At 35.6% G+C, this 27,262-nt stretch overlaps 1 protein-coding gene across 18 annotated transcripts in view; it reads left to right on the forward strand.

Annotated features, from left to right (window-relative positions):
- CCDC171 (coiled-coil domain containing 171) overlaps nucleotides 1-27,262 on the forward strand; it is a 467,902-nt gene that overhangs the window by 247,259 nt on the left and 193,381 nt on the right. For 17 of the 18 annotated variants that reach the window (XR_012037998.1, XR_012037999.1, XR_012037996.1 and 14 more), the window contains one exon: nucleotides 16,815-16,967. Coding sequence is in view for 14 of the 18 variants with exons in the window: in XM_072841423.1 (XP_072697524.1) it covers nucleotides 16,815-16,967 (153 nt within the window). In the remaining 4 variants the exon portion in view is untranslated. Of the gene's footprint in view, nucleotides 1-16,814; nucleotides 16,968-18,271; nucleotides 18,358-27,262 lie in introns of all 18 variants that reach the window. The other variant, XM_072841432.1, reaches the window with a different exon arrangement.

The raw sequence follows: 27,262 nt of genomic DNA on the forward strand, positions 1-27,262 counted from the left end.
AGTGCGGGGTGGGGGTGCAGCAGAGAGGGAGAAAGGGAGAGAATCTTAAGCATGGCTCCCAGCAGCCTGGGTGGCTCAGCGGTTTAGCACCACCTTCAGCCCAGGGCATGATCCTGGAGACCCAGGATTGAATCCCACGTCAGGCTCCCTGCATGGAGCCTGCTTCTCCCTCTGCCTCTGTCTTTGCCTCTCTCTCTCTCCATGTCTCTCATGAATGAATGAATGAATGAATGAATGAATAAATAAATAAATACAATCTTTTTAAAAAATTAAAAAAAAAAGCATGACGCCCAGCATGAGGCTCAATCTCATGATTCTGAGATCACAACCTGAGCTAAAATCAAGAGTCAGACACTTACCTGACTGAGCTACCCAGGTGCCCGAGTCATGATTTTTATTACCGAGAGTTGAGGAATGTTACATTCTTCATGAAGTGAAAGGGAATTCTTTGAAAGTTTTGGGTTATTACCAAGTTTATAATTACTGCAAATTAAGAAGTTAGATGATTTCTTGTTAGCATTGAGCAATAGATACAACCATGACTGATAAAGAGTAAATCAGGGACAATTACAGATATTTTTCTTATTATGTCTTTATGGTAGTATACCATGGGCAGTGGATTCTGGGTGTTAAAATCCATGACTAAGAAACAAATGATCACAGGTAAGACGTTCGTGAAAGAATTTGTTAATACAGAAGTTACCAGTTTACTAATGCTAGCATGAATGTCCACTTAGATTGCATGTAAAACACTTGCTGTACAAAATAGTCATGTCCATCAAATTTCTCTGATTATAGATTTATACCAATCTGAATAATTACCTTAAATCTTCAGACTTGCCAAATGAGAGTTTAAGAAGAAATTTACATGTAAATCTAACAACACAAGCTAGAAAACTTCTAAAAAATCATTGACACATCAAATCTTATACGTATGTTGTATATATATATCACTTTTGTTATCAAAAACATAGTACATACAAGAATACTCATTTTAAGTATTTCATTATATTGAACACACCAAAATTTCCTTATTTAAATTAAAAAAAATTTTATTTAAATTCAGGATGCCTGGGTGGCTCAGTGGTTGAGTGTCTGCCTTTGGCTCAGGGCATGATCCCAGGATCTGGGATCAAGTCCCACATTGGGCTCCCTGCATGGAGCCTGCTTCTCCCAATGCCTCTCTGTGTGTGTCTCTCATGAATAAATAAATAAAATATTTAAAAAATTATTTAAATTCAATTAATCAACATATAGTGTATTATATTTTTTTAAAGATTTATTTTTTAAAATTTTTTTATTTTTTTTAAAGATTTATTTATTTTAGAGAGAGAGAGAGACCATACCCCCTTCCCTGCTCTCTCTCTCTCTCTAAAAAAAAAATTGATTTGATTTTGACATCCTTCCTTAATTTTTGTTTGGTTGTAATAATTAGCAGGCTAGCTAGAAACTGTGTGTGTGTGTGTGTGTTGATTTTTAGCTCCACTGAAACTAGCAGACTATTGTATCAGAATTTTACACAATAAATCATTAATAATTCATTAGAATCCTTTGGCTTGTTAGATGTATGTACTCCAATGAAATCATGACCCTATAAATATAAGCATATATAGTAACAATCTCAAGTGATATAATTTTTTTATAACATGAGAGTTGTTTCTCATCATTCAGGTCCACAACTCCAATCTGATTCTCTGATAAGAATCTGATACACTTGTTTGCGATTTAGTTAAATCGAATATGAAAAAATTTCAATATAGTAACAGTATTATTAATAATTCCAGCTAAATGGCTTCTTTTAGCACATCTGTCCAAATTAATGTAAAGATACCAATTATAGATGTCTTTTGCTAAGATTCATAAGTATAGCTGACAGTTTTATGTGAAAAGAGGAAAGGTGAAGCATTCAGTGTTGTATGTATATGTGTATGCATTTTCTCTGTATGTGTAAGTGTAGCTGAGATCAATTGCACTCTCTAAAACTTGTTTGTTTTGAAATAATGGACTGAGCAACAGTCTCTAGGTAGTGAACAACTAGCTCCCAGTCCTGTAAATCACTTATTTCTGTAACTTTTCTCTTTGTATTAACACTACTCCTTTAAGGAAATTTGCATACTGAATCCCCAGAAGATTAAAATGAGGCTGTGCCTTTGCTACACTACCATATTTGATTAAAGCAGCTGTATCTTTGTAGGTTGATTATGAAACAGACAAACGGGAAGTGCTGGTTATCACTTTGTTCCGTCTCCCAAAAGTGTACATCAGAGATTATTGGAATATAAAGTGCCCTTTGTTAAGCCCCAAATATCTTTTGAAGAAGATAAATAGGCACTCTCAGTACAGTCCACATTATTACTGAAATTGAAAGTCTCACTAACTCTAAAATGAAGAACCATGCCCATAATACGTTATTAATTGAATCAAGGTGAAAGAGTATGTATGGAACTCCTGCTCAGTGTCCAGCCCTGCACTTGACAGACGGTTGGGTGATAGAGGATGGATGTGCAGTCAGGGAAGAGGAGTTACAAAAAGAAACCCCAGATGTTACCGTTCCTAACATAAGAGGAACAAAACAAGCACTTATATGGGAACCATGAAATGTGCACACGCATGCCAGTAGTCTTTGGAAAGTGGAAAGGTGGGGAGAGCCTCAATGTATCACTAACCTGGTTTTATAATCTTCTAAAAATTTTTTTTTAAAAAATAAGAGCCATTTGGCTTTTTTAGGGGAAATAATCTGCTCTTTTAGTCTTTTATTTACTCAGTTTCAATATGAAATTTAAACATGTATTATTCTCCCACCTTAGAAACATGTGAATCAGAATGTGCCATTCCTTTCTTAATATATAACTAGAAAAAAAAAACAAAACTAGATGGTCGCCCATCACCCTTAAAATTCAAACTTCTCATTTTGCCTTTGGGCTCTTCACGATCTGGTCCTTGCCTCTGTTAACATTCTGCCTTTCATTCACTGAGTATGTAGCAGCACTGACCTTTTTGCTGTAACTTGAACACCCAGAACATAGTCCCATGTCTGAGGCTTTGAGCTTGCTGGTCCCTTTACTTGGCATGCCTTATGCCAAATCTTCATGAGGCTTGCTCCTTCATTCGTTCATGGCCTTACTTAAATGTCATGCAATGGAAGCCTTCTCTCATCGCTAACTAAAGTAGCCAGCCTTCTCCCTTCATACTTCATAGCCTTGACCTTGACCCTGTTTAATGAACAGGACCAAATATATTTGTCTATTACTTGTCCTTCACTAGAATGTAAGACCCATGAGCACAGGGTTTGGTTTTCACTGCTGTATCCTCAGCACTTAGAACATAATAAGTGCTAAGAAATATTTTTGAATACATTAATGAATGAACAGATTTTTCTCTGTAGTGGCCTCTGTAAGAGGCAGAACTGTGTGCATTTTAGGGAAAAGAGCAAGGAGTTTGGAATTAGATGGATCTCTGATTTCCAGTTGTGCCACTTATTAGCAATGTGCTCTTTTTTTTTTAAATTTTTATTTATTTATGATAGTCACAGAGAGAGAGAGGCAGAGACATAGGCAGAGGGAGAAGCAGGCTCCATGCACCGGGAGCCCGACGTGGGATTCGATCCTGGGTCTCCAGGATCGCGCCCTGGGCCAAAGGCAGGCGCTAAAACGCTGCGCTACCCAGGGATCCCAGCAATGTGCTCTTAAGAAAATCAGTTATGGATTCTGAGCCTCAAAAGCTTTATAGGTAAATGGTGCTAAATACTTCCTGTTTTGCAAGTACAGGCTAAAAGAGATTATGCATTCTGCCATGGAAAGCAGACCGTGTTCAGATTTGTATGTATGTTATTTAGAGAGCTAGAAAATGTCCTTCTTTTGGTTGAGTCTAAATCATGCTGCACAGGTGTATCTATTACTTAAAATAAGGAGGGAATAGTAGTCAAGTAACTCTGATCTCCAAGGACTGTACTGTTAGGTATCAAAAGTGCATATAAACATTTCTGCATGTCAGTGCCAGATGCTATGGTTTTGACATTTGGACAAAGCTAGACTGCCTGAATACCAGCTCACACCATTCACAATTGAATCCAAAAATTTATCTGTACACTCATTCCACACTGAGTCTTATCTCTCTCAATAGCATCCAAAGCAGCTTAATAATCCCCATTATTAAACTACCATGATGTCAAGACATAGTAGATGCTCAAGAGTGGAAACTATAATAATTTATTTTTTCCTGAGGGAGAGCTAAAGTAATGAGGTTGAGCTTCTTCGTGGTTTCCTATGACCCACAGTTAATTCTATGTTAGCCACTAACTAAACTACTCTAATTTTATCAATCTTTGTTAATTAATAAACCCAGTGCCAATTGTATAATATACCATATGATGAACATATGGTATGTTGCTTAAAATTTTAAGTCCTAAAGCAAGGTAATTATTATTATTATTACTAATTTAGCAGTTACCTTCTGAGAAACTTATTTCTTTTAGAATTTTTCAAATCACTGTTCTTTTTTATGACCTCATGTCCACATGCAAAAGTTTCCAGGAGAAACTTTTCTCAGTCTCTGATTATTTTGGTGATCTCTTTTCCATATTCTTATAGGAAACCAATGTCACTACTTATCCCTTTGGTCTTCCTTTACCGTAACCTTTAGCATAATAAAAGCAGTAATCACCATCCGTCTGGAAGCCACATTTAGCCTCAGGATTGGCTTTGATTCAGTTCTGGTTGGAAATAACATATTTGAAAGAGAATTGGTCTTGTTTTTGGCACATTTAAGTTGTATATGCCATGGTTGAGTGGAGGCCAGAAAAAAGTTTAGACTCTAAACATGATATAAAGAAAACATCATTTAAAAAAAAATCTGCTGCAGAAGTATTCTGCAACTCTGCTGAATATGGTTTCCCATGAGACTCCTTCTCATACCTGAAAAGCTACTATATTTACATCCTTCAAAGCAGTGCCAGTAAAAATTTTGACTGATGGCATAAGTCAGGTCCAGGGCCATTTCAAATGGCAAAAAGGGGAAAATGAACTTTGATATTCTCTTTTTCCTTTATAAAAATGACACCAACAAAAGTATACCTGAACTATGTACAATACTGCATCAATTCATGCTGTTTTGCCTTTAGTTGTGCTCAACTAAGGAGGTTGTATATTCATGACAAAATTTTTTCTTCTAATAACCTGACGCATTTACTCTTATCATTGTCACCATCATTACTATAAAGCATTTTAGTGTCTGTATGTACATTACATTAAATATTTAGTTAAAAGTATTTTTAAGCAAGCCCTTTACTAAATAAATAAGAGTACCTAATCTTAAGTGGATAGCAGGGGCCCAGATCAGTCTCTAAAGGCAACATAGTAATTCTAGTACATGCACAAAACCCTTTAGGACAACTCGGATTAAAAGTGGTCTGTCCAGGAATGGGAAAGCATCTCGTATGAGAGAGAAGGGAAAGACTTGCTTGGTTCACCAAAATCCTAGTTTCTACATAAAGAAAAGGTCATTTTTCTGCCAGGTAACTTTTCAGATATGACAAGATAAATGCCTTCCCTAGTTGTAGTAGGTAAGATGGAAATGAAATATAGCTTCCTTTTTTTTTTTTTTTTTTTTTTGAAATATAACTTCTTAGAGTCCTGTTCTAAGAAGAGTCCCCTTAGAGTCCTCTTAATGTTAGATCCTCACATCAGGCAGCTGAAAGATGCACAATACACTATCATTTTACATATATAAGTCAATTAAACACACGAGAAGTTGTCTTTCCATTTTGTCATTTTCCAAAATAACCTTATCATATGAATAATAGAAGGTTTGTTTTAATTTGTAAGCTTAATTTAATTTTTTTTCTCTTTAAAACAATCTCATAGCCTTTTTTCAAATTACATTTTTCTAGAATCCAAAGAGGTTTTGGGGGGCGGTGTGGAAATTATGTGACATATTAGGACAGAATGGAGATTCATTAATTTGTTGCAAGTGTTTATTGAACCCATTCTATAGTAGGGATTAAATGTTCAAGAAAATATCACCCGAAATCACTTTACTTGAAATAAGTATTTATTTCCATTATATAAGCAAAAATTGGTTGTTCAGAGTCAGTGTGATATAATAATTATTGAATTTGAGAACTTCAAAAATCCTGGTTTCATAGCAAAATTCAAGACGGACTTTGCTTTTATACCCTTTCCATCAGTAGAGGAGAAAGCATGGGTTGAATTGACAGTTAAATGAATGTTGTGATAGACCAGCTGTGCATTTTTTGAAACTTGGAAAGCCTAGATTACTTCTGATTTTACTGAGAAACTTTGTATGATAGAAAGCCCAAAACAAACAAACCAAATAAAACACTAAACCCCAAATTTAAAGCAACCTGGGAAATTTGCATCACATGGAATGAGCATGGGCTTTGGAATTGAATGGCATGAATTTGAATCCCAGTGCCATTCTTTATGATCTGGGTGACCTTGGATAAGGTACTCAGCATCACTGAACCATGGTTTCCTAATCTGTAAAGTAGAGATAATATGTGTCTTATGGGGTAATTTCCAGAATTAGAAGTATGCAAAGCTCATGCTGTGATGTTTGGCACATAGTAACTGCTGTTGCTAGGACTGGGGTCCCGGCAGGCCTTACAGTATGGAAACTATGAAGGAAGCAAGAACACCTTTGGGCAAAGATTTTATCAAATCTTTATTTATTCCCCTACATCCCAACTCATTCGATGATTCCTGGTGGTAGAGAGGGTGGTAGGTCACCTCACTGGCCTTTTAGGGCAGACATGGGACTGACTTTGGAGACTAGATCTGGGTACATATGCCCCTCAGGTTGCATGGACTCATTTGAGGCCACAGGCTGTACTCTGGCCCCAGAATAGCTGAGGCACAACTATGACACAACTGTGACACCTGTCTGAGCAGGTATCTGACATCCTCTCAGATTGAGTGGATAAACAAAATTCTAGATTGTCTTTTTCATGTGCCTATATAAAGCAGTCTTTGGGAATTACAGGTAGAAGACTGGTTAAGATCTAAGAAAATCTAGCCTAGGCCTTTGCCAGATAAGCAGGTATCACTTAAAATTTTTAGAAGTTTTATTCTTCTTCTGTTTGTTTCTAAAACATGTGTAGATATGTAATGAAATTTGTATATATACCCCTTTTTAGTGAAACATTAGCAGACTATAGACATGCATATGTACTTTGCTTTCCTTTGCTTTTTTTTACCTTTTTTTTAAATGATAGATTCACAAGAAATTGCAAAAATAGTTTCCTTCATCCAGTTTCTCCTAATGTTACATCCTATATAACTTTAGTACAATATCAAAATCAGAAAATGGACATCAGTACAGTATGTGTGTATAGTTCTGTGACAGTTTATCATATATGTGTGTTTGGGTAGCCACCACCACACTCAAGATATAGAACTGTTGCATCGCCACAAAGATCTCCATCAGCTAACCATTTTATAGACATTTCAGCACCCTCCCCCCCATCATCCCTAAACCCTGGTAGCCATTAAATGCTTTTTGTCTCTATAATTCTGTCAATATTAATAAATGAAATCTTGCAGAATATGATCTTTTGAGATTGACAACCTACCCCCCTCCATCCAGCATAATGCCCTTGAGATCCATCCAAGTTGCTATCAATACTTCCTTTATATTGTTATACTAGTAGTCATGGTGTAGATGTTCCACAATTTGTTTAGCCATTTGTTCACTGAAGAACAGTTTGGTTGTTTCCAATTTTGGGCAGTAACATATAAAGCTGTTATGAACATTTATCTACAGATTTTTGTCTAAACAATTTTTAAAAAATTTCTCTAGAGAAAAAGCCCTGGAATGTGATTTCTGGGCTAAATATAAGTATATGCTTAATTTTTAAAGAAATTGCCAAACTGTTTTTAGTTTTCAAAGGGGTTGTACCATTTTTCATTCTTACCAGTTCCTGTTTGTCTTCTCCTACTGAGTTTTGAGAGTTTTTAAAAAATACATTCTCAGGACACCTGGGCGGCTCAGCGGTTAAGCATCTGCCTTTGGCCCAGGGCATGATCCTGGAGTCCAGGGATTGAGTTCCACATCAGGCTCCCTGCATGGAGCCTGCTTCTCCCTCTACCTATGTCTCTGCCCCTCTCTCTCTCTCTCTCTCTCTCTCTCTCTCTGTGTGTCTCTCATTAATAAATAAATAAAATCTTTAAAAAAAGGAAAAAAATAAAAAAATAAAAAATATATTCTATAAACTAGTTCTTTATTAGAGATGTGGTTTGCGAATATTTTCCCCTATTGTAGCTGTCTTTTAATTATAGTAACAGGATATTTTGCAAAGCAAAAGTTTTTAATTCTGGTGAAATTCAGTTTATTTATTTTTTTCTTTTATGGATTATGCTTTCAGTATCATGTCTAAGAACACTTCACCAAGTCCTAAGATGCCGAAGATTTTCTCCTATTTTTCTTCTAGAAGTTTTATAGTTTTGTTTTTTACATTTAAGTCTGTGGTCAATTTTGAGGTAATTTTTGTGTAAGGTGTGGTTGGGTTATGATCATCAGAATTCCAAAATGGCCCGCAAGATCCTGCCGCCTGGTGTACACGCACCACGTAATTAATCACCTCCTTTTGAGGGTGGATAAGACCAGTCAACATGGGATCATCCTGGATGGGCCTGACCTTATCAAATGAGCCTTTTAAAAGACAGTGAAGTGAGGAAGATGCTCGGTTGCTGGCCTAGAAGAAACCAAACAGCTATATTGAGAAAGAAAGAGTCAATCCAGCAACAACATGAGGGCAGTCTTAAGGATGGGAGAGTAATGCTGGTTCACAGCCAGCAAGAAAATGAAGACCTCTATTCTCCAACCTTCAGGAAATGAATTCTACCACTAACTTGAATGAGCTTGGAAGAGGACCCTGAGTCTCAGATGAGACTGCAGCTACATCCAACCCCTTAATTTCAGTCTGCTGAGACCCTGAACAGAGCACCTCACTAACCCATGCTAGATAGAGAGAGTGAGACACTAAAATTGTATTGCTTACACAGTTAGTTTTGGTAATTTGCTGTAGCAGTACAGGTTTGATCTCCTAGAGTGGGATGCTGCTGCTTCTGTGTTTATGTAGATGAGGTTTCTGATTATTGGTGCTACATCTGGACGTTAAGGAAAGAAGCAGGATGGACATACTGCCAGGCACTGTGGGCTGCTGGGTTGGTCTCTGCATGTGAAGGCTCCTGAGGCTCTACTCTGCCGTTCTGGATCTAGGGTCGTCACTCATGGTGTCCGTCTTCTTTTGCATTTCAACATGAACTGTTATGTGCCCTCTTTGGTTAAGGGAATTTATGGATTAAATTATTTTACATAGTGTAATCATTACAATAGTTTATAGTGAGATAAAAATTAGAGGCTTCATGTATTTTTATTTGTTATTTATTTATTTATTTATATTTATTTATGTATTTTTAAAAACCAGGCTTTAAAATCTTTTCAGGTTGCTGCTTTCTTGTGACAAAGTGCTTCAAGGTACTCTTGAACTTAGTATAAATTACTCAATTTTCTTTAACAAAAAGAGAAGATTTCACATCTATAGACCCTCTCTTTTTTTTTTTTTTAATTTTTATTTATTTATGATAGTCACAGAGAGAGAGAGAGGCAGAGACATAGGCAGAGGGAGAAGCAGGCTCCATGCACCAGGAGCCCGACGTGGGATTCGATCCCGGGTCTCCAGGATCGCGCCCTGGGCCAAAGGCAGGCGCTAAACCGCTGCGCCACCCAGTGATCCCCTAGACCCTCTCTTTGATGTCAAGTGGCTGTCAAATTAAAAAATTATTTAAAAATCCTCCCAACAAAATAATTTCTTTTACATTAAGGTGTAGTGACGTATGTAAAAAAAAAATCCCTACAAAACTGTTTATTGGAACAGTTTTATTGAGAAAGCATTTTGAAAATGTGTTTGAAATTATCTCTAGAATTCTCAACTTTCTTTCTAAAAATAATCTAAATTTATGAATTGTTATAAAAATTTTATTTTTATTTATTTTTAGAAAAAATCTAAATTTATAAAAATTCATATAGGTGCATATAAAATGTTCTGAGATATAGTTTCCTAAACAAAGTATGTGCTTTGAGCCTTTGTTAGAAACATAAGATATATTTAATGTAAAATGTATTTGTTAAAATACAAAAACATGGCATACATATATTAAAGATCGATTAATTAATTTAGGGAAGTTGGGCATTTTTTAGCCAAAATTTCAGTTAAAACTTTTGCTTAATTGAAGGATTGAAACACGAGTGTCATGATTCACTAGACACAGTCAATTGTGCCCTTCCACCATCTGCGTCTTACCTTTTTTTTTTTTTTAAGATTTTATTTAGTTATTAGAGAAAGCGCAAGGGTGTGTGTGTGCACCCTTTAGTTATTAGAGAAAGCGCAAGGGTGTGTGTGTGTGCACGCGCACATGCACACACACACCCATACACAAGAGGGGAAGAGGGGCAAAGGGAGAGGGAGAAGCAGACTTCTTGCTGAGCAGGGAGCCCAGTGTGGGGCTCAATCCCAGGACCCTAGTATCATGACCTAGCTGAAGGCTGATGCTTAACTGACTGAGCTACTCAGGCACCTCATGCATCTCATCTTTTAACCATGTTAAAGATGTGGGAGTGGTGTGGGTGGGGACCCAGAATTAGACTTCCAGGCTGCAACTATCACAGAAAGTTACACAAGATTTTTAAAATTACAAAGCATATTTCTTTCACTGAAAATCATTAATAATAACTTATTGAGAATAAAAAGTCTCAGAGATATTAATAACACAAGGTTAAGCCCACTTCTCATGACTGATTATCCTTTGCCTCAAGCCCTCCTGTACCTGGTCTCTCCTTTGTGGAAGTGTTCTTTTGCTTGTGATTTGGATAGGATTTCTGTAAAATTTTGTTTCTGGTCCCTTCTGCTTTCTATTCCTTATCAATTCCTCAAAATTTTTGTCAGCTGGTGGTGTTCTAAGCAACTTTTATGCATGGAAACACACAGATGCATATTCAGTGTGCAAAGCAAGGAGGTGTGTGGCAGTCGGCCATCTTGATACGGTCTTTCCTCCACAACTTTCTGCTAAATGTCAAGGTGAAACAATTAATAGTGGACAGGACCAGAAACCAGACATCCAAACTACTGGGCCCAATCCAGATCTTAGACTGGATCTTGCCTGGAACATAGTTACTATTTGTAGACTGCTAATGACAGCCCTTCAGCTCTCATTTTCTGCGTGCCCCAACATTTCTAAAATATTAAAAGTAATGAACAACCTTACCAAGAGTCACTTCTTGATAATTAAGAAAATAATTTTCCTTTAATTCCAGGTACTCATAAAATTTGATACTAAAAACTATGAGCATGTTATTACTGTGAGATTTTCTTCCTTAAGAAAGACATCATATATCACTCATATATGGAATTTAAGAAATATCACAAACAAGCAGAGGAAACAAAAAAGAGAGAGGGAGGCAAACCAAGAAAGAGACTCTTAACTCTAGAAAACAAATTAATGGTTACCAGAGGGGACATGGGTGGGGCAATGAGTGAAATCCATGATGAGGATTGAGGAGTACACTTGTGATGTATGGAAGTGCTGAATCTCTATATTGTACACCAGAAACTAGTATGACATGGTGTTAACTAACTGTAATTTAAATAAAAACTTTTGAAAAAGGGGCATCATAAATAGGAACTATTTTATTTTCAATGGAAGGTTTTAGAAAGTTGCTAGGAAGTAAATATTCATTGGCCTCTAAAATTATTTATGTTTGAAAGAGCTTTAATATTTCAATATGTATAGAATATCAAATATTTAAAGCATTTACATTATGTCTAATAATCCTCCTCAGAAATATTGAACCTTTGGGACATCTGGATGGAACAGTAGGTATGTGTCTGACATTTGGTTGTGGCTCAGGTCATAATCTCAGGGTCATGGGATCGAGCCCTGAGTCCAAATCTCCAAGTTGGGCTCTGTACTCAGTGTGTGTGTGTGTGTGTGTGTGTGTGTGTGTTTTGGGTGGGGGAGTCTGCTCTGTCTCTCTCCCTCTCCCCCTACCCCCTAAAAATAAATGAATAAATCTTTAAAAAAAGAAATATTGAATCTTTGTTTTATGAGTTAATAATTTTCCTAATTTGATCCCATGATCATTACTAGAGCCAACATTTACTTGAGAGTTTACTATGTTTCAGATAGGTAAGGTCTTTTCAGGTTTTAATACTCATCTAATCCTCGCAAATCTTTGTAAAGATAGGAATTATTATCTCCATTTTGTGGGGATTTATTATATTTCACATATTTGGTATATCCATATTGCATGGTATATTTTTATTTTTAAAGATTTTATTTATTCATGAGAGACACAGAGAGAGAGAGAGAGAGAGTGAGGCAGAGACACAGGCAGAGGGAGAAGCAGGCTCCATGCAGGGAGCCCGACATGGGACTCAATCCCAGGTCTCCAGGACCCCACCTGGGCTGAAGGCAGCGCTAAACCGCTGAGCCACCAGGGCTGCCCTGATGGTATATTTTAGTTGATATGTAGTCGATAGACATGAAGTATATTTATAGTATATTTAAAGTGAAATATCTGAGATTTTTGCTTCTGAATTACTTACCCAAAAATGTAAGTAAAAGATCTATTCTTTTGTCATCTGGGCCTTACAACATTTTCCACTAATTTCCCCTGCTGACATCAGGTTCCCAAGGATCGCATTTCTCCTGAAATCTGGTTTCGAAGTCAGTCTAAATTACATAATAATATGTACCTAACAAGTTATATTCTAATGCTGAAGTGACAGTCACCTCCTTATATCTCAGAATTTTTTGAATTGTGAAACACACTTTTCCTTAAAATGGATAGGATGTGGAATTTTGTTTGGATTCTCTCATCTTGTTATGTAGATTATAAACACTATAGATTATCTCTGAAACAAAAGGCTATTCTTGTCCAGAAACTGTCTTTTGTTCTGTTTCTCATGTAACCAGATAAACCCCACAGAGATACATATCTCACTGCATGGTACAGTCAAAATCCCTATGGCCAAAGATGACATGGGATAAGTTCTCCAATGCTGAGCGTGCTGTACACAATATTATGCTGTTCTGTAGTTGTTTGCTCATATAAAAAGATGTGATTTTTTTTAAAAAAGATGTTATGTTTTAATAGGAGAGAGAAGTATGTTGTGAAGGGTTAGACTTGAGAGATTGATACAAAAGTCATTAGATGTGCCCTCTCTTCTCCCCTTCTCAGTTGATTCAGACTATCATTTCCTCTTCTACCAACTTGACACCTTTCTTTTATATTAAAGAGTTGGATTTTCACTGGAATCCTTTGTTACATAGTTTGAATCACTTTTTAATATTGGAACTTAACATTTTTTATTCCTCAAAGCGTCTGGTACTTCTTTGAATAACTGCGATTTCACTGACAACCCCCACCCCCGCCATACAATGGTATAGTATTTATACCATGAGACATTCTTGCTATATTTACCACTATTCCTTGTTGCTCTGAAAAGATATATAAGCATTGTAAAAATCTGCTTTCGTCTCTCAAATGAAATACTGCTTTAAAAGATTTTAAATGCTAAATTTAAATTTAATTCTAAATCCCACGCAAAAAATAGATTGTTATTATACTGTTTTTAGTGTTAAAGAAGTAATATGTAGTTTCTCTTAATACTGCACTGGATATTAGGATTTAGTTATTAAAAGTAGATCAAGGAAGGAGCCAAAGTAATCATGACTCTTGTTCCATCCACCATATAAAAATTTAGATGTAACTTCTCAAAATATTTTTTTAAGGAGGTTTGAAGGAATATAGTTTATATTATTTATACCTTTAAGAGTATCATGAAAATGGGTACCTGGGTGGCTCACTCGGTTAAGCATCTGCCTTCAGCTCAGGTTATGATCTCAGGGTCCTGGGATCAAGCCCTCTTTTGGACTCCCTGCTCAGTGGGAAGTCGGCTTCGCCCTCTCCCACTGCTGCTCCCCCTGCTGGTTCTCTCTCTCTCTCTCTCTCTCTCTCTGTCAAATAAATACATCTTAAAAAAAAAAAAAAAGTACCTACATGAGAATTCATGAAATATATTTCTCTAAATTTAGGAACTTTATAAATGTTGAGCTTTTTATTTTTAAATATTAGAGGCCAATTTTATTGTGGCTTACGGTGAAATCATAATCTAGGAGCCTATTGCTGATAGAAGAGTACTTCCTTTTTTTATTCAATAAGGACTCGTGTGTTTTTGTACCTTTTACACATTTTAGGTCCTTCTACAACAAGAACATATGTATATAAACCACCTATCATAGATTGTTTCATTAAGATCTTAGTGGAGAATTTAAAAATAGAACTAAAGTGGGCAGTGCAGGTGGCTCAGCGGTTTAGCGCTGCCTTCAGCCAGGGCCTGATCCTGGAGACCTAGGATTGAGTCTCACATTGGGCTCCCTGCAATGGAGCCTGCTTCTCCCTCTGGCTGTGTCTCTGCCTCTCTCCCTCTCTCTTTCTCTGTCTCTCATGAATAAATAAATAAAATCTTAAAAAAAAAATAGAACTAAAGTAGTACTATAATGAAATTCAGTTTACCATTTTTGGAGGGCTTTCTTTTTTTTATATAAATTTATTTTTTATTGGTGTTCAATTTGCCAACATATAGAATAACACCCAGTGCTCATCCCGTCAAGTGCCCACCTTTGGAGGGCTTTCTTATATAGATGGAATGGAGTTGAAGGATTAAGAGAATGGCTTTGTCTTAGATTTTTAATTACCTGAGCCTTAACAACAGTTTTGAAGGTAGGCAAGAAGATGACCCTTGTTCCCATTTCATCAAGGGAGAGAATGGAAGCTCAGAGAGATGACATGGCATTACCCAATAGCCTAAAGCCAAGTAAGTGGCAGAGTGAGGACTGGACAAAAATAAGACTTATGATTCTTGGTCCACTACCTCAATGGTGAAGATAAATGAATTTATAAGAGTAGAGAGAGAGTTGGCATAGAAGAAGCAGATATGATTTTAGAGTTCCTGATTTTTACATACTTTTGGAACCCAGAGAAATGTTTTGTGTTAGTATTAGCTATAAACTCACCTTGAAATGACTCAAAGTAAGGTAGAGATGTTCCCAAATACGAAGTCGTACCATGCTCATTTAGTGTTGGGGAATAGAATTCTCTTTTGTGTGTTCTATTCTTTTGTGCCTACAACTGTGCTTTTACTTCTTTTTTTTTATTTGAACAAAGTATAGTTAATAATTTATACATTAGAGGGTTAAGATTATATTTCACTAAATATCTCCATATTTTCCTATAAGGTATTTTATGCCAACATATGGCTTCAACTTGTGGGGTTTTTAAAAATCTTTTTCAGTTTTTTATTCATTCATTCATTCATTCATTCATTCATTCATTCAAAGAAGCATTCACTGTGGGCCACTGATGCTACAGAGATGATTAGGCATGGTGTCTGACCTAAGGAGCATCTCAGTCTAGTAAAGATAAACATGTAAACTAATACATTTCTGCTAAAGTAATACACATTATAGTAGAAGCAAGCATTAAGAGCTAGCAGAAAAGTTAACAGTGCCTTTGGGTTCAAAAGAGGTTTCTTGAAAGAGATGCTGTCTGAGCTTAATATTTTAGGGCAAATAGGAATTTATTAGGTGAAAAGATGCAAATTTTCTTACTTTTACTTACAAATAGTTAATCTACTGTTTCTCAGACATTGTGTACATTGTTTCTTACTTTTTGTTCGCCACATTATTTTTTAATTTAAATTCAATTAGCCAGCATATAGTATATCATTAGCTTCAGATGTAGTGTTCAATAATTTATCAGTTGCGTATATCACCACATTATTTCATGAGCTTTCAGAATTGCTCAAATATCTAGTTTCTTAAAGCTTTTCCAAATCAGACCCTTCTGCTTGAGTATAATTTGGAAATTCTCAGACTGTCTACCATTTTACTAATTTGTTGCTGTGATTAGAACTTTTTTTCTTATAAATAATATAACATATTTGAATGTCTTTGAGATACTTGATTTTTACTATATTGGAAGTATTTTGAAAGGCTTTTTAAAAAAGGTGTGATAGTGTTCTTGGACTTAAAATTCACTACTAATTGCTTTAGAAGAAAAAGTCTATAAAGTATGATTAAATTGTAATACAGAGGTCTAACAATTGCCCAAATATAATTTCTTAAGGGGGGAAAAAACTTACACACACTTCCTTGTGTTATTTATTTTAGTATACATAGTATAATACATTCCTCTGTTATAGAAACAGAATGAATATAATTACGCTTTTTTCTACAATATAAGAATCATCACATTATTTACTCTTTAATTACATTATTTCAGCTCATTTTGTTTCAAACCATTTGTTTTTTGTTTTTTTTAGGTGGATTGAAAATGTTACTAACTCAGCTCATTTTGAAATATCTTGCTTATATATCCATCTGTGTGTGTCTTAAGATTGAAATTTAGGTCAAATTACAACTTGAATTTAACTTCACAAAGAAAATAAGTGTGCCATCTCTAAAAATTGCATTCTAAATTTTAAACACAATAGATCAAAGTACATCTTATTTAAATATATACTCTGGAAAAGAAGTCTCAATTATTTTCTCCCAAACTTTCTTAAAATAGTCACTGTTCTCAATATAAAACATGAGGTTTAGCTTTATTATCTTAAAAAAAGATGAAAAGTTGTTTATTTTAAAATTTTAATGATTTTGCTTTCAAATTATGGAAATTCTTCTTTGGGGACATCTTTATTTGAATTGTATGTGACATTCTATTTATTTCTTAAGGCTATGATTAAAAGTTTCATGGATGTCTACCAGCTTGCAAGTGCTAGAATTGCTACATTAGAGAAGGAAATGACATCTCATCGAAGTCACATTGCAACGTTGAAATCAGAACTTCACACTGCTTGTTTACGTGAAAATGAAAGTTTGCAATCAGTAAGTCTTTCAACATTGTTTTTCTTTGTGTCTTAGGTCAGAGTTACATTCATGGTTTTATTGTGCATAAGATCACCCGCCAATATATATAATTTAGTGTAAATGATCAATCAAGCAATGTAAAATTGTTAATGTGGAGAAAATTTTGAGGAGAGAAAGGCAATTAATTTTTCCATTGTATCATGTATAAATATATGCATACTGTTACCAATGCTAAAACACTACATCAAGATTCCTTTGTGTTTGGCAGTGCAGCTGACAGTTGGATTTGGCAGTATGCATAGTTAGAGCTTGCAACTGTCTGAAGATTCAGTGTGTCCCATTAAGACAGAATATTATTAATTATGCGTATAACCAAAATGGTAATTAGAACATGTGATTATTCTCTGTAGAAAACTTGACTTATCCATAATACATGCCTAGCTAAAGATGCATGTTGTGATTCATCTATATGATTAAAATTCAGTTTCAGCAGTCATTTTATGTCTTAAAATTTTAGCCCGTGATGAAATTTGGGCTCATTTAAGACTAAACAAAATTTCCTACATTTGAAATAATGTGTTTGGGGAGTATCAGAAAATGAATAAAGGAATAAAATAAACATTTAAAACTTTTTCCTCCAAAGGCAAATATATCAATAGTGAGATTCAGAAGGTTACCAGTCACTAGAATGCCTTTTTTCCTTTTTTGGTTTGATTAGAATGGCTCAGGGTGACTTGTAAGGAAAAACAGTATTGTTTTGCCATTTGACTATTAACCCTTTTCCAATGATGTATTCAACAGAAAAAGAGTTAGCATTAAAACAAATAGCTGCATGGCTATGGGTTAGTTCTTCAGCTCTGTCAAATCTTAGGCCAAGTGTCTGCATCCCAGTAAAACCTTCATGACCCTAGCGTTTAAAATTGCAGCTATGGGGCAGCCCCGGTGGTGCAGCGGTTTAGCGCCATCTGCAGCCTGGGGTGTGATCCTGGAGACCTGGGATCAAGTCCTGCATTGGGCTCCCTGTATGGAGCCTCCTTCTCCCTCTGCCTGTGTCTCTGCACCCCTCTCCTCTCTCTCTCTCTCTCTCTCTCTCTGTGTGTCTCTATGAATAAATAAATTTTAAAAAATCTTAAAAAATATTTTTAAAAAATAAAATAAAATTGCAGCTACCAACTATCCCCCATCCCCAAACTCTCTCATTCTCACCCCATACTGCCTTCTATCTTACACCTTCTTTGCTTTATTTCACCATAGTGCTTATTCTTGATTGACATAAATTGCATTTTATTTATTTACTTATTGTTTGTTCCCTACTCTCACAGACTATAAGTTCCATAGAGACAAGCAATTTGGGGTATTTCTTCTCTGCTGTGAATGTGCTCTAGAGGCAAGAACAGTCTTGCCCAGGGTAGGTGTTTAACTAATGTTTTGTAAGTGAAAATACTAGCACATCATCCAAAAAATGACCAAACCAATTATTTGGGACCTGAGTTGTTGAGTTCAATTTTTTAAAAAATGATTTTGGTAATTTCTTAATGAGAGTAATAAATTTGATCTCCACCAAGATTAATTAAAATGAGAGGAAACTTATTTTTTTTTTGAGAGGAAACTTATTTAAAAAAATCAAATATTTTGAATTCATTCTAGCCTTTCTCTGAAACATACTCGTGTTTCTCCTTGTGAACTCTCTGGTCCTGTTGGCTAGTATTTCATTATATTGTTTAGATTGTGTCATACTATTATTTATTTTTTGTTACTGTTATTCATATAAAAGTAATTACTTGTATTTTAAGAAAGTCCACATTTGATGAGGTGGGATTCTTTCCTCCTGAGTTCAAAAAAATTTTTTTATCAATTATTGTGCTGTTGATGTCTTAATGAAAGTATGCTTCACTGTCTGTCATCATAAAACTCTACTCCTTGACCTTTCCCCCTCCTGAACACATCTGTTAAGGATATGCTCACCATCTTATTTGCAAAAGGTGGTTCACTCTGGCAGTAATTCTCAAAAGGGGTGTGTGTAATGTGAAAAACCTCCCAGGAGGTTATGATGTGTCCTTCTAGGAGAACACTGCCCAATTCCATGTGTCTCCAGAATGTTTACTCTCTGGTCTCTTTCCTTAATTGAGAATTACTATTTTTGTAAAGGTAATAAATTGGTATAGTAATTTTATTTTTCAAGACATTTGTGTATGCATTTTCAAACTTGAACTCTTTAAGAACTTTCTGAGGGGGGTAGAAGAATCTCAGTCTTTGTATTTCATAGATGTGAGGTGATATAGTTTGGTGGATAGGAGCATGAGCTTTGGAATTATATCCATTAGGAATATAGTAAGTGTAAATAACAAAAAAACTGACTAATGTGACTTAAGAAAATCCAAGTTCTTTGTTTTTTTTTTTTTTCCTCATATAGCAACAAGTCTAAGTGTAGGTGGCTGTTGTCCTGTGGCTATTGGTTCAATTTCTCTGTGATTTCTCTGCTACTCCCTCATTATCATAAGAGAGTAGCCAGCTCTAGGATTTATAATCACATTTAAGTCACAAGAATGGGATGGCCCAGCAATATCTGTTTTATGTATATAATAAAGCCGTGGAAGGCTTTTCCTTTAAAAACAATTTAAATGTATTTCATATAGATTTATTTAAATATTTATAAATTTTAATATAAATTTAATAGGTAATAGATATTAAATATATATAAATATATTTAAGTATTTATATATTTAAAAAAGGAAAAGCCTTCCAAGGAAGCTTCAAACATATTTCCACTTATATCTCGTTGGCTGGAAGTGGGTCATATGGCCACTCTTAGCTATAATGAGTCATGAGGCAAGGGAATTAGGAATCAGTAGTGTGTTCCATACAAGACAATAAATCTGGATTTAATTCCAGTTTTATCAATCACTAATTGTATGCTTAAGTAGGGTTTTCATCTATAAAATGGGGTAATGATCCTATTCCCTAACAGAGATGCTGGGAGCTCTAGGAGAAGTGTTAAAGCACTTTGGACTTTGCTTTGCACCTAGTGAGTAGTCAGTACCACAACAACAAAAAGTTAGCTATTATTTTTATCACCATCATCCTGATAGAAAGTAATTGGATTGCACCACAGGAAAATATTATTTACTAACCTACCATCTTCAGCTGCAAACACTGTCATTTTGTCCTGCCTCCTACTGTAGCCTTGAGTTTGTATATTGCCATCAGGATATTCCAGTGACTGAGCTCTCTGCACTTTCTGCAGCCTGTTTCCCCTTCTTTCATTGACACATTCTTGAAAAGTTGTCTACTTGCTTCTTCTGTATGCTCAGCTCCCACTTAGTCCTTAGCTTTGCTGCTATCTGGATCCTGAGTATCATTCCACTGAAACTATTTTCTCAAAGGTCACAAATAATTTTCTGCTTGCTCCTCATCCATTAATTCCTTCTCATGGCTTTTAATCTTTCTGCAACGTATGAAGCTTTTAACTACTTTCTTCTTTAAATGCTAACCTCCTTTGTTTCACTTGTTATTGACTTTTCCTTCTTTGGCTTCTTTGGCCTCTACTTACTTGAGCTCTGCTTTCTTTGTATTATTGCTTCTCAATTCTTTTCTTTATCCATTAGTTCAATATTTATTTGGCATCTACTCTAGAGCAGGCACGATTCTAGTCTGAGGGATATTGTGTGAACCAAAACAGACAATCCTTGCTCTTGTGAGCTTACAATCTAATAGTAAGAAATTATTTTCATATAATCACAGTAATGTGTAATTACTAACCAGGTTAAGTGCTCTGAAAGAAAAGAATTGAAGCATATAAGAGTTTTTAAACAAGCTTACTTTAGACTAAGGTATCAGCAAAGACTTTTCAGGGTCATTGAGTTTGTCATCCTTATTTTAAGAGCAAGGGGAAAGGCATTGCAAAACTTTAAAGAAGAGGAGACTTGCTCAGACATGCAAAACTCCTCTTCCAACAAGGGAAACAAACACATAAGCAAATCACAAAAATTGGCATGTGTAAAGTCTGGGGAGCAGAGACGAAGGAGGCATTCATTCTGCCTAACGTCAGTAAAAGATGAGATGTTTGTAGGAGCCTTTGAAGAATGTGTAGCAATTTGACACCATGTTAAGGTGGAAGACCAATAAAAATTATTTTCTTTTGATTTGAGGAATAAGCCTTATGGATAATACATGTGTTTAATGAATTAAATGATGTAAGAGGTATTTTTTTTTTTGTATAATAGAAAATATATTGTTGCTTTAGCTCCTAGCCCTCTCTCAATTAAAGACAGCCAACCCACCCAATCAGCCTATATCCACTGAAGCCCAAGACTGCTTGCAGTAATCACTCCAAACCCCATCTTCATGTGTTCCCAATCTATTTTTGCACCATCCAATCCTTGCCTTGTACTCTATCATCTGATTTGATTCTACCTTTGGCCCTTTTGCTATAGATGTTCTTGTTTGGTCCCTCTAGTATTTGCTATTTAGGCCATTCTCAAAACTCTATTTCTGGGCCCCCAGATGACCTAGCTGTCTCTTCTGATACCCACCCAACTTGACATCACCTCCTCCTCACGGGACCTCATCTAAGATTTTACAGTCAAGCAGGCCTGAATGTGCATTGTGGCAGTTTTTTTTTTTTTTAATCCATACAATACTCTAAGCATCAGTTTCTGTATTTGTAATGTGTAGAGACTAGTACCTGCATTGTAAGATTGGGTTTAAGGATTAAAGATTTGTCTGGCTTACTAGTAGAAGCTCAATAAATTTTGCAATAAGTTTTATTTAATAAATCAAATAAAAACATTTTCTGATAGTTATGTATGTTTCTCACAGCTAAGCTTATACATATAGCTTTAAAAAAATATATGTAACCATGAGGAAATCTTTTGATGAATAGGCAAAAGAACTAAACCTTTAAAACAGTACTTTTAGTGTACATTAAGCATAGTTATTAATGATAGTTGCTGTTATCACTTATTTAGTGAATGGAAGGCAGTCAGTATATGTTCATTAACCATCTTTTCCAGCCATTTCACTATATAAGAATGAAAAATAAATATTCATTCTTAATAAAAAACTTAATATAACATGGTGTTGTAATGCATAGAAAGAGATTGATCATATTGTAGACATGCATAGTCATCTTTAAAAACTTTATCCTTCTTAAGGTTATATTTTCATTTTTTGTTCAGCAACAAATAATAATAATGCTGGAGTGCATCTCCAGCATTAATGTGACTTAATGTGATGAATTCTTATCAATTGTATACTTGCTAGTATTTTAACATTTTCAGTATGTTGGCCTTTGACCTCTTAACTTAGGCTGCTCTAGAGCTTTTATCTTGAGTAATAGTAACCAGAAAGGGCTTCGAGTAAAGAGCTTTTGAGTCACAGACAGCCCAGTAGAGAACAGGGCAGCAGTCAGAACCAATTACTTGTGGGTATTTAGAGACAGGCACACCCACAGCTGGGGAGAAACGCATATTTCAATCTGTGAAACATAAAATGCAAAACCCAAATACTTTGCTGTGAGTTATGATGCTGCAAGCTACAGTATTGATTTGCCTCATTTCCACTGTGTTTAAGCAGTACGTTTTTAATTCTGCAGCACTTTTATTTATTTATTTATTTTTAATTTTTATTTATTTATGATAGTCACAGAGAGAGAGAGAGAGAGAGGCAGAGACATAGGCAGAGGGAGAAGCAGGCTCCATGCACCGGGAGCCTGATGTGGGATTCGATCCCGGGTCTCCAGGATCGCGCCCTGGGCCAAAGGCAGGCGCCAAACCGCTGCGCCACCCAGGGATCCCTCTGCAGCACTTTTAAAAAAGATTTATTTATTTATTTATTTGAGAGAGAAAGAGAAAATAGAGTATGTGGGAGGGGGGAGGGGAAGAGGGAGAGAGACCCCTAAGCAGACTCTGTGCCGAGCCTGACATAGGGCTTGATCCCATGACCCTGAGATCACAACCTTAGCCGAAACCAAGAGTTGACCACTTAACCGACTGCACCACCCAGCCACCCCTATAGTATTTTCTTTATGAGAAAATAACAAATTCCAAATCAGGGGAACATTCCACTTAATATCTTTGCAGGGAAGATATATTTGTATATTGTTCAGATTATGTCAGATTTGACAGTTGTCAAATGCTATTATATTGCTAATAAAAGCCCAAGATTTAGATATTTTGGTTCAGTTAAGATAAAAATAAAAAATAAGAATCCCCTGTCTCTTATGTTTTCATGCAATATGTTGTCACATTTGTTTTCATTACATTTTCTTGAGAGAGAAAGGATTATTTGTCAGTATTAGTGTTGTGTGGATCAAGAAACTGACAATTTAAGTAACTTACTGTAGTTAAGTTGCTTTTGTAAACTTTCACTTTATCACAGATGATTCAAGATGTTTATTATTGAGATTTTTAACTATTTAAGAAAAATATTTTTAATTGAGCTATAAGCCATGACTTAATGTGAAAGAGACTGTACAGTGCAGTGAAAGAGACTGTACAGTGCAGTAAAGTATGGATTCTGGAGTCTTGCTGCCAGATTTTTAGTCAGAATCCAACAGATTAGAATCCAAGGCTTCAACTTCTTGTCCAGTGTTTTCTTATAAGAATGAAGGGTGGATTAAGACAAATCTCTACCATCATGGCACTTTAAATGCAATGGAAAATATACTGTGTTACAAATAATTAGAATGATGTTGAAGTCGAATTGCAGAGGGCTATGAGTGCACAGAACCTACCTGAGGAATAGAAATTTTAGTTAGAAACGAAGACTAGGGGATCCCTGGGTGGCTCAGCAGTTTAGCGCCTGCCTTCAGCTCAGGGCGTGATCCTGGAGTCCTGGGATCGAGTCCCACATCAGGCTCCTGGCATGAAGCCTGCTTCTCCCTCTGCCTGTGTCTCTGCCTCTCTCTATTTCTGTGTGTCTTTCATGAATAAATAAATAAAACCTTAAAAAATAAATTAAATAAATAAATAATAAATAAATAACATGAAGACTAGATAGTAGGACACCGCAGAATGGCTAAAATAAAAAATACAAGAAACAACAAGTGTTGGTAAGGGGATGTAGGGGAAAAGGAACCCTCATGCACTCTTGGTGGGAATGCAACCTGGTGCAGCTACTCTGGAAAAAAACAAAACAAAACAAAACAACAAGCTCCACTCTGGAGCTTCCTTAAAAGGTTCTAAAAATAGAATCACCCTAGGATCCAGTATTTGCACTAGTGGGCATTCACCCAAAGAATATGAAAACACTAATTTAGAAGGGTATATGCAGCATACCCCTATGTTTATTGCAGCATTATTTAGTATAGCCAAACTATGGAAGTAGCCCATTTTTTCCAATGATAAATGAATGGATAAAGAAGATGCAGTATGTATATATGATGGAATATTACTCAGCCATAAAAAGAATGAAATCTTTTCATTTGTGACAACATAGATAGACCTGGAGAGAATATAATGCTAAACCTGGTAAGTCAGAGAAAGATGAATACCATATGATTTATGTGAAATTTAAGAAGCAAAACAAAGACAAAAAAAGAGACAAACCAAACCAGACTCTTAACTATAGAGGACAAACTGATGGTTACCAGAGGTAGGTAGGTGGAGGGGATGGGTGAAATAGGTGGGGGGGGGGGGGGGGGGGGTTTAAGAATGAACTTATAATGAGCACTGAATGATGTATAGAACTGTTGAATCACTCTGTTGTACACCTGAAACTAATATAACACTCTGTTAACTACACTGGAATTTAAATTAAAAACTTAATTAAAAAGTTAGGAGTTGACAGGAGAAAGCAGGGGATGCTAAGGAATGGAAGGCTGTCTGTGTGACTGGAGCAGAGCCAATGAAATGGAGAATTGGGAGAGAGGAGATGGAGGAGGAGCCGGATCCGTGTGGCCATGAGTGTGATTCTCAGCTGGCTGGGCTTGCTGACTGGGATGTATGCCACAACTACATTGCAAACATCTACTGCCTTTGCTTTATGTAATTACTTTTCCCAACTCCAAATTTCATTTTTCTAGTTATTCTCAGAAGTCACTGACATTTGATGCCATAACAACACTCATTTTAACCCTTTTGCTAAATACTGCTTACTTAGATGCTCATTAAATCTTCCCATATTTTTATCCAAGCTTCAGCTCTGGCCTCTGGATACTAACAGAGCTAAGTAAGGGAAACAGACAATATCAAAAGATGAGATAGCCCTATCAACATGCAGACATTTTCCTTTGATTCTTGACATACATTTCCAAACTTTTAAATGTTTCTCATATTCTAGAAACTCAAGCTTTGGTTGGTGTAGTAAATAGGGAACTGAAGGTAATAATGCATATTCCACTGGCCATATACCTGTTTCTAGTCTTTTAGTTTTTTTTTTTGTATGATGCAGTTTTAAAGGAGCTACTTTCATGACTACTGATGTCTGGATAGTGACTATAAGGGCATGATATCCTAAATTTTAGATGTGTATTCATATATAAATATACTTAATTATATGAATATGTAATTTATATGTCTGTAATAATATGTAGACCTTTTTGTTAGATATATTAGATTTTATATGAGTATAGATATAAAAACACATTTCTCTATAATAAATATAACATATTTTATATAGTTCTATTCCTCAGTGATGAAATACTGTGAGAGTGGAGCATAGAGCAGCAGGAATGAAAGTTTCAGACTCAGACCATTGTCTTTAATCAGTGATTAGGCTGTAGAAAATACAGATGGTAGTTCGACAGTCTAATACTCTATTTATAGTGGTTGTTCAAAGAGTAGCAGCAAGTAAATATGCTTAAGGTTTTTCTCTCTCTTACACTTTTATCTTTCTTTTTAAATTGGGTTCTTTGAGGGCTTTACTGCCTGTTTAGATTTTCAGAAATCTCCACTTCAGTTTTCTGCAAACAGCTCAGACTCGTGGAGGTCCCAAACTGAACATGCTCTTCAACTCTGCCACTCCCCATCCTCCCAAATTCTCCATTCCCCATTTTCCTTATCTCTGACCTAACTATCTACCTTGCAGCCCAAAGCAGAAGCCTTAACATTTGTCCCACTTCTATCCACCACCAATATTTAAGCGTGTGCTAAGTCTCACTCTTTCTACCACCACAAATCTCCTAGATCCATCCTCACCTTTCTACCATTGTGATCACAGAAACTTTTCCTTGGGTTATTGGAATGGTCTTCCAATGAATTTCCCCATATGTGCTTTTCCTCTTCCATCTTGTCTGCCACATTAGTGCCAGAGGTTATCTTTATCACACACAGATATGGGCAGGCCATAGCTTGACTCACAACATTTTGGCTCTAAACTTTCTTCATGATAAAGTAAAAATTCTTTATCATTGACATTCAGGTAAATGCTGACTCCATCTGGCTTTCAGTTCATCTCCCAGTTGGCAGAAGTAAGAGTTCCCTTTGTTATGCTCATTTATCACTGCATTTACCTGTCTGAGCACTATATAGTACTCTGGCTTATGTAATCAATTAGTTGTGTATGTATTACTATATTGTGTGTCTGTGAGGTCATGTCTTACTTATTTTTTAAAATTCATTATAATGATCTGACTTTAGTAAGTGCTGGTTGATTTGAATTTAAATAATTGGAAGAATATTCCTTCAGTAATGTTTATTCAATACATATTTGTTATGGAACTTACATACTTTGCACAAACCATAATTCCTACCCCCCTCATTTTTCCCACACAAAATTTTCTGAAATTAATTCTTATCAAACTATGTTTTGTATGCTTCTCTAGCAAACACTTAATGAGAATGAATAGAATAATTTACAATTATTATATCTATGATAAAATTTTAAGTAGATACTTTCAAATAATATAAATTGTACATTTCTTCTATTCACAAACAAACAAAAAAAAAGACCCAAAGTTATCTGTGACAAAGAACATTCTTTTCAGCATACCATTTAAATAATTTTAAACTTTGTCAGATTTTTTTGAGACCCCTGCTTCTGTATGTTTACCCATATAGACAGAAATTGACCAGTTTAATACCTTTTTCTCACATGATGTATACTCAGTAAATGTTTGTTGATAAAGGTGGTATACCAAATTAAAATTAACTGTGTCTGAGTCCAGCCGAAAGTAAGAGTATGAAACATTTATTTCAGAAGGAGAAAGCTTATTTTATAAAACATATTTCTTTTCTTTTTTTTAAAAAAAGATTTCATTTATTTATTCATGAGAGAGAGACAGACAGAGAGGCAGAGACACAGGCAGAGGGAGAAGCAGGCTCCATGCAGGAAGCCCGACGCGGGACTCGATCCTGCGTCTCCAGGATCACGCC

The sequence above is a fragment of the Canis lupus genome, chromosome 10 (genome assembly GCF_048164855.1).
Source record: "Canis lupus baileyi chromosome 10, mCanLup2.hap1, whole genome shotgun sequence".
In the NCBI taxonomy this organism is placed as follows: domain Eukaryota; kingdom Metazoa; phylum Chordata; class Mammalia; order Carnivora; family Canidae; genus Canis; species Canis lupus.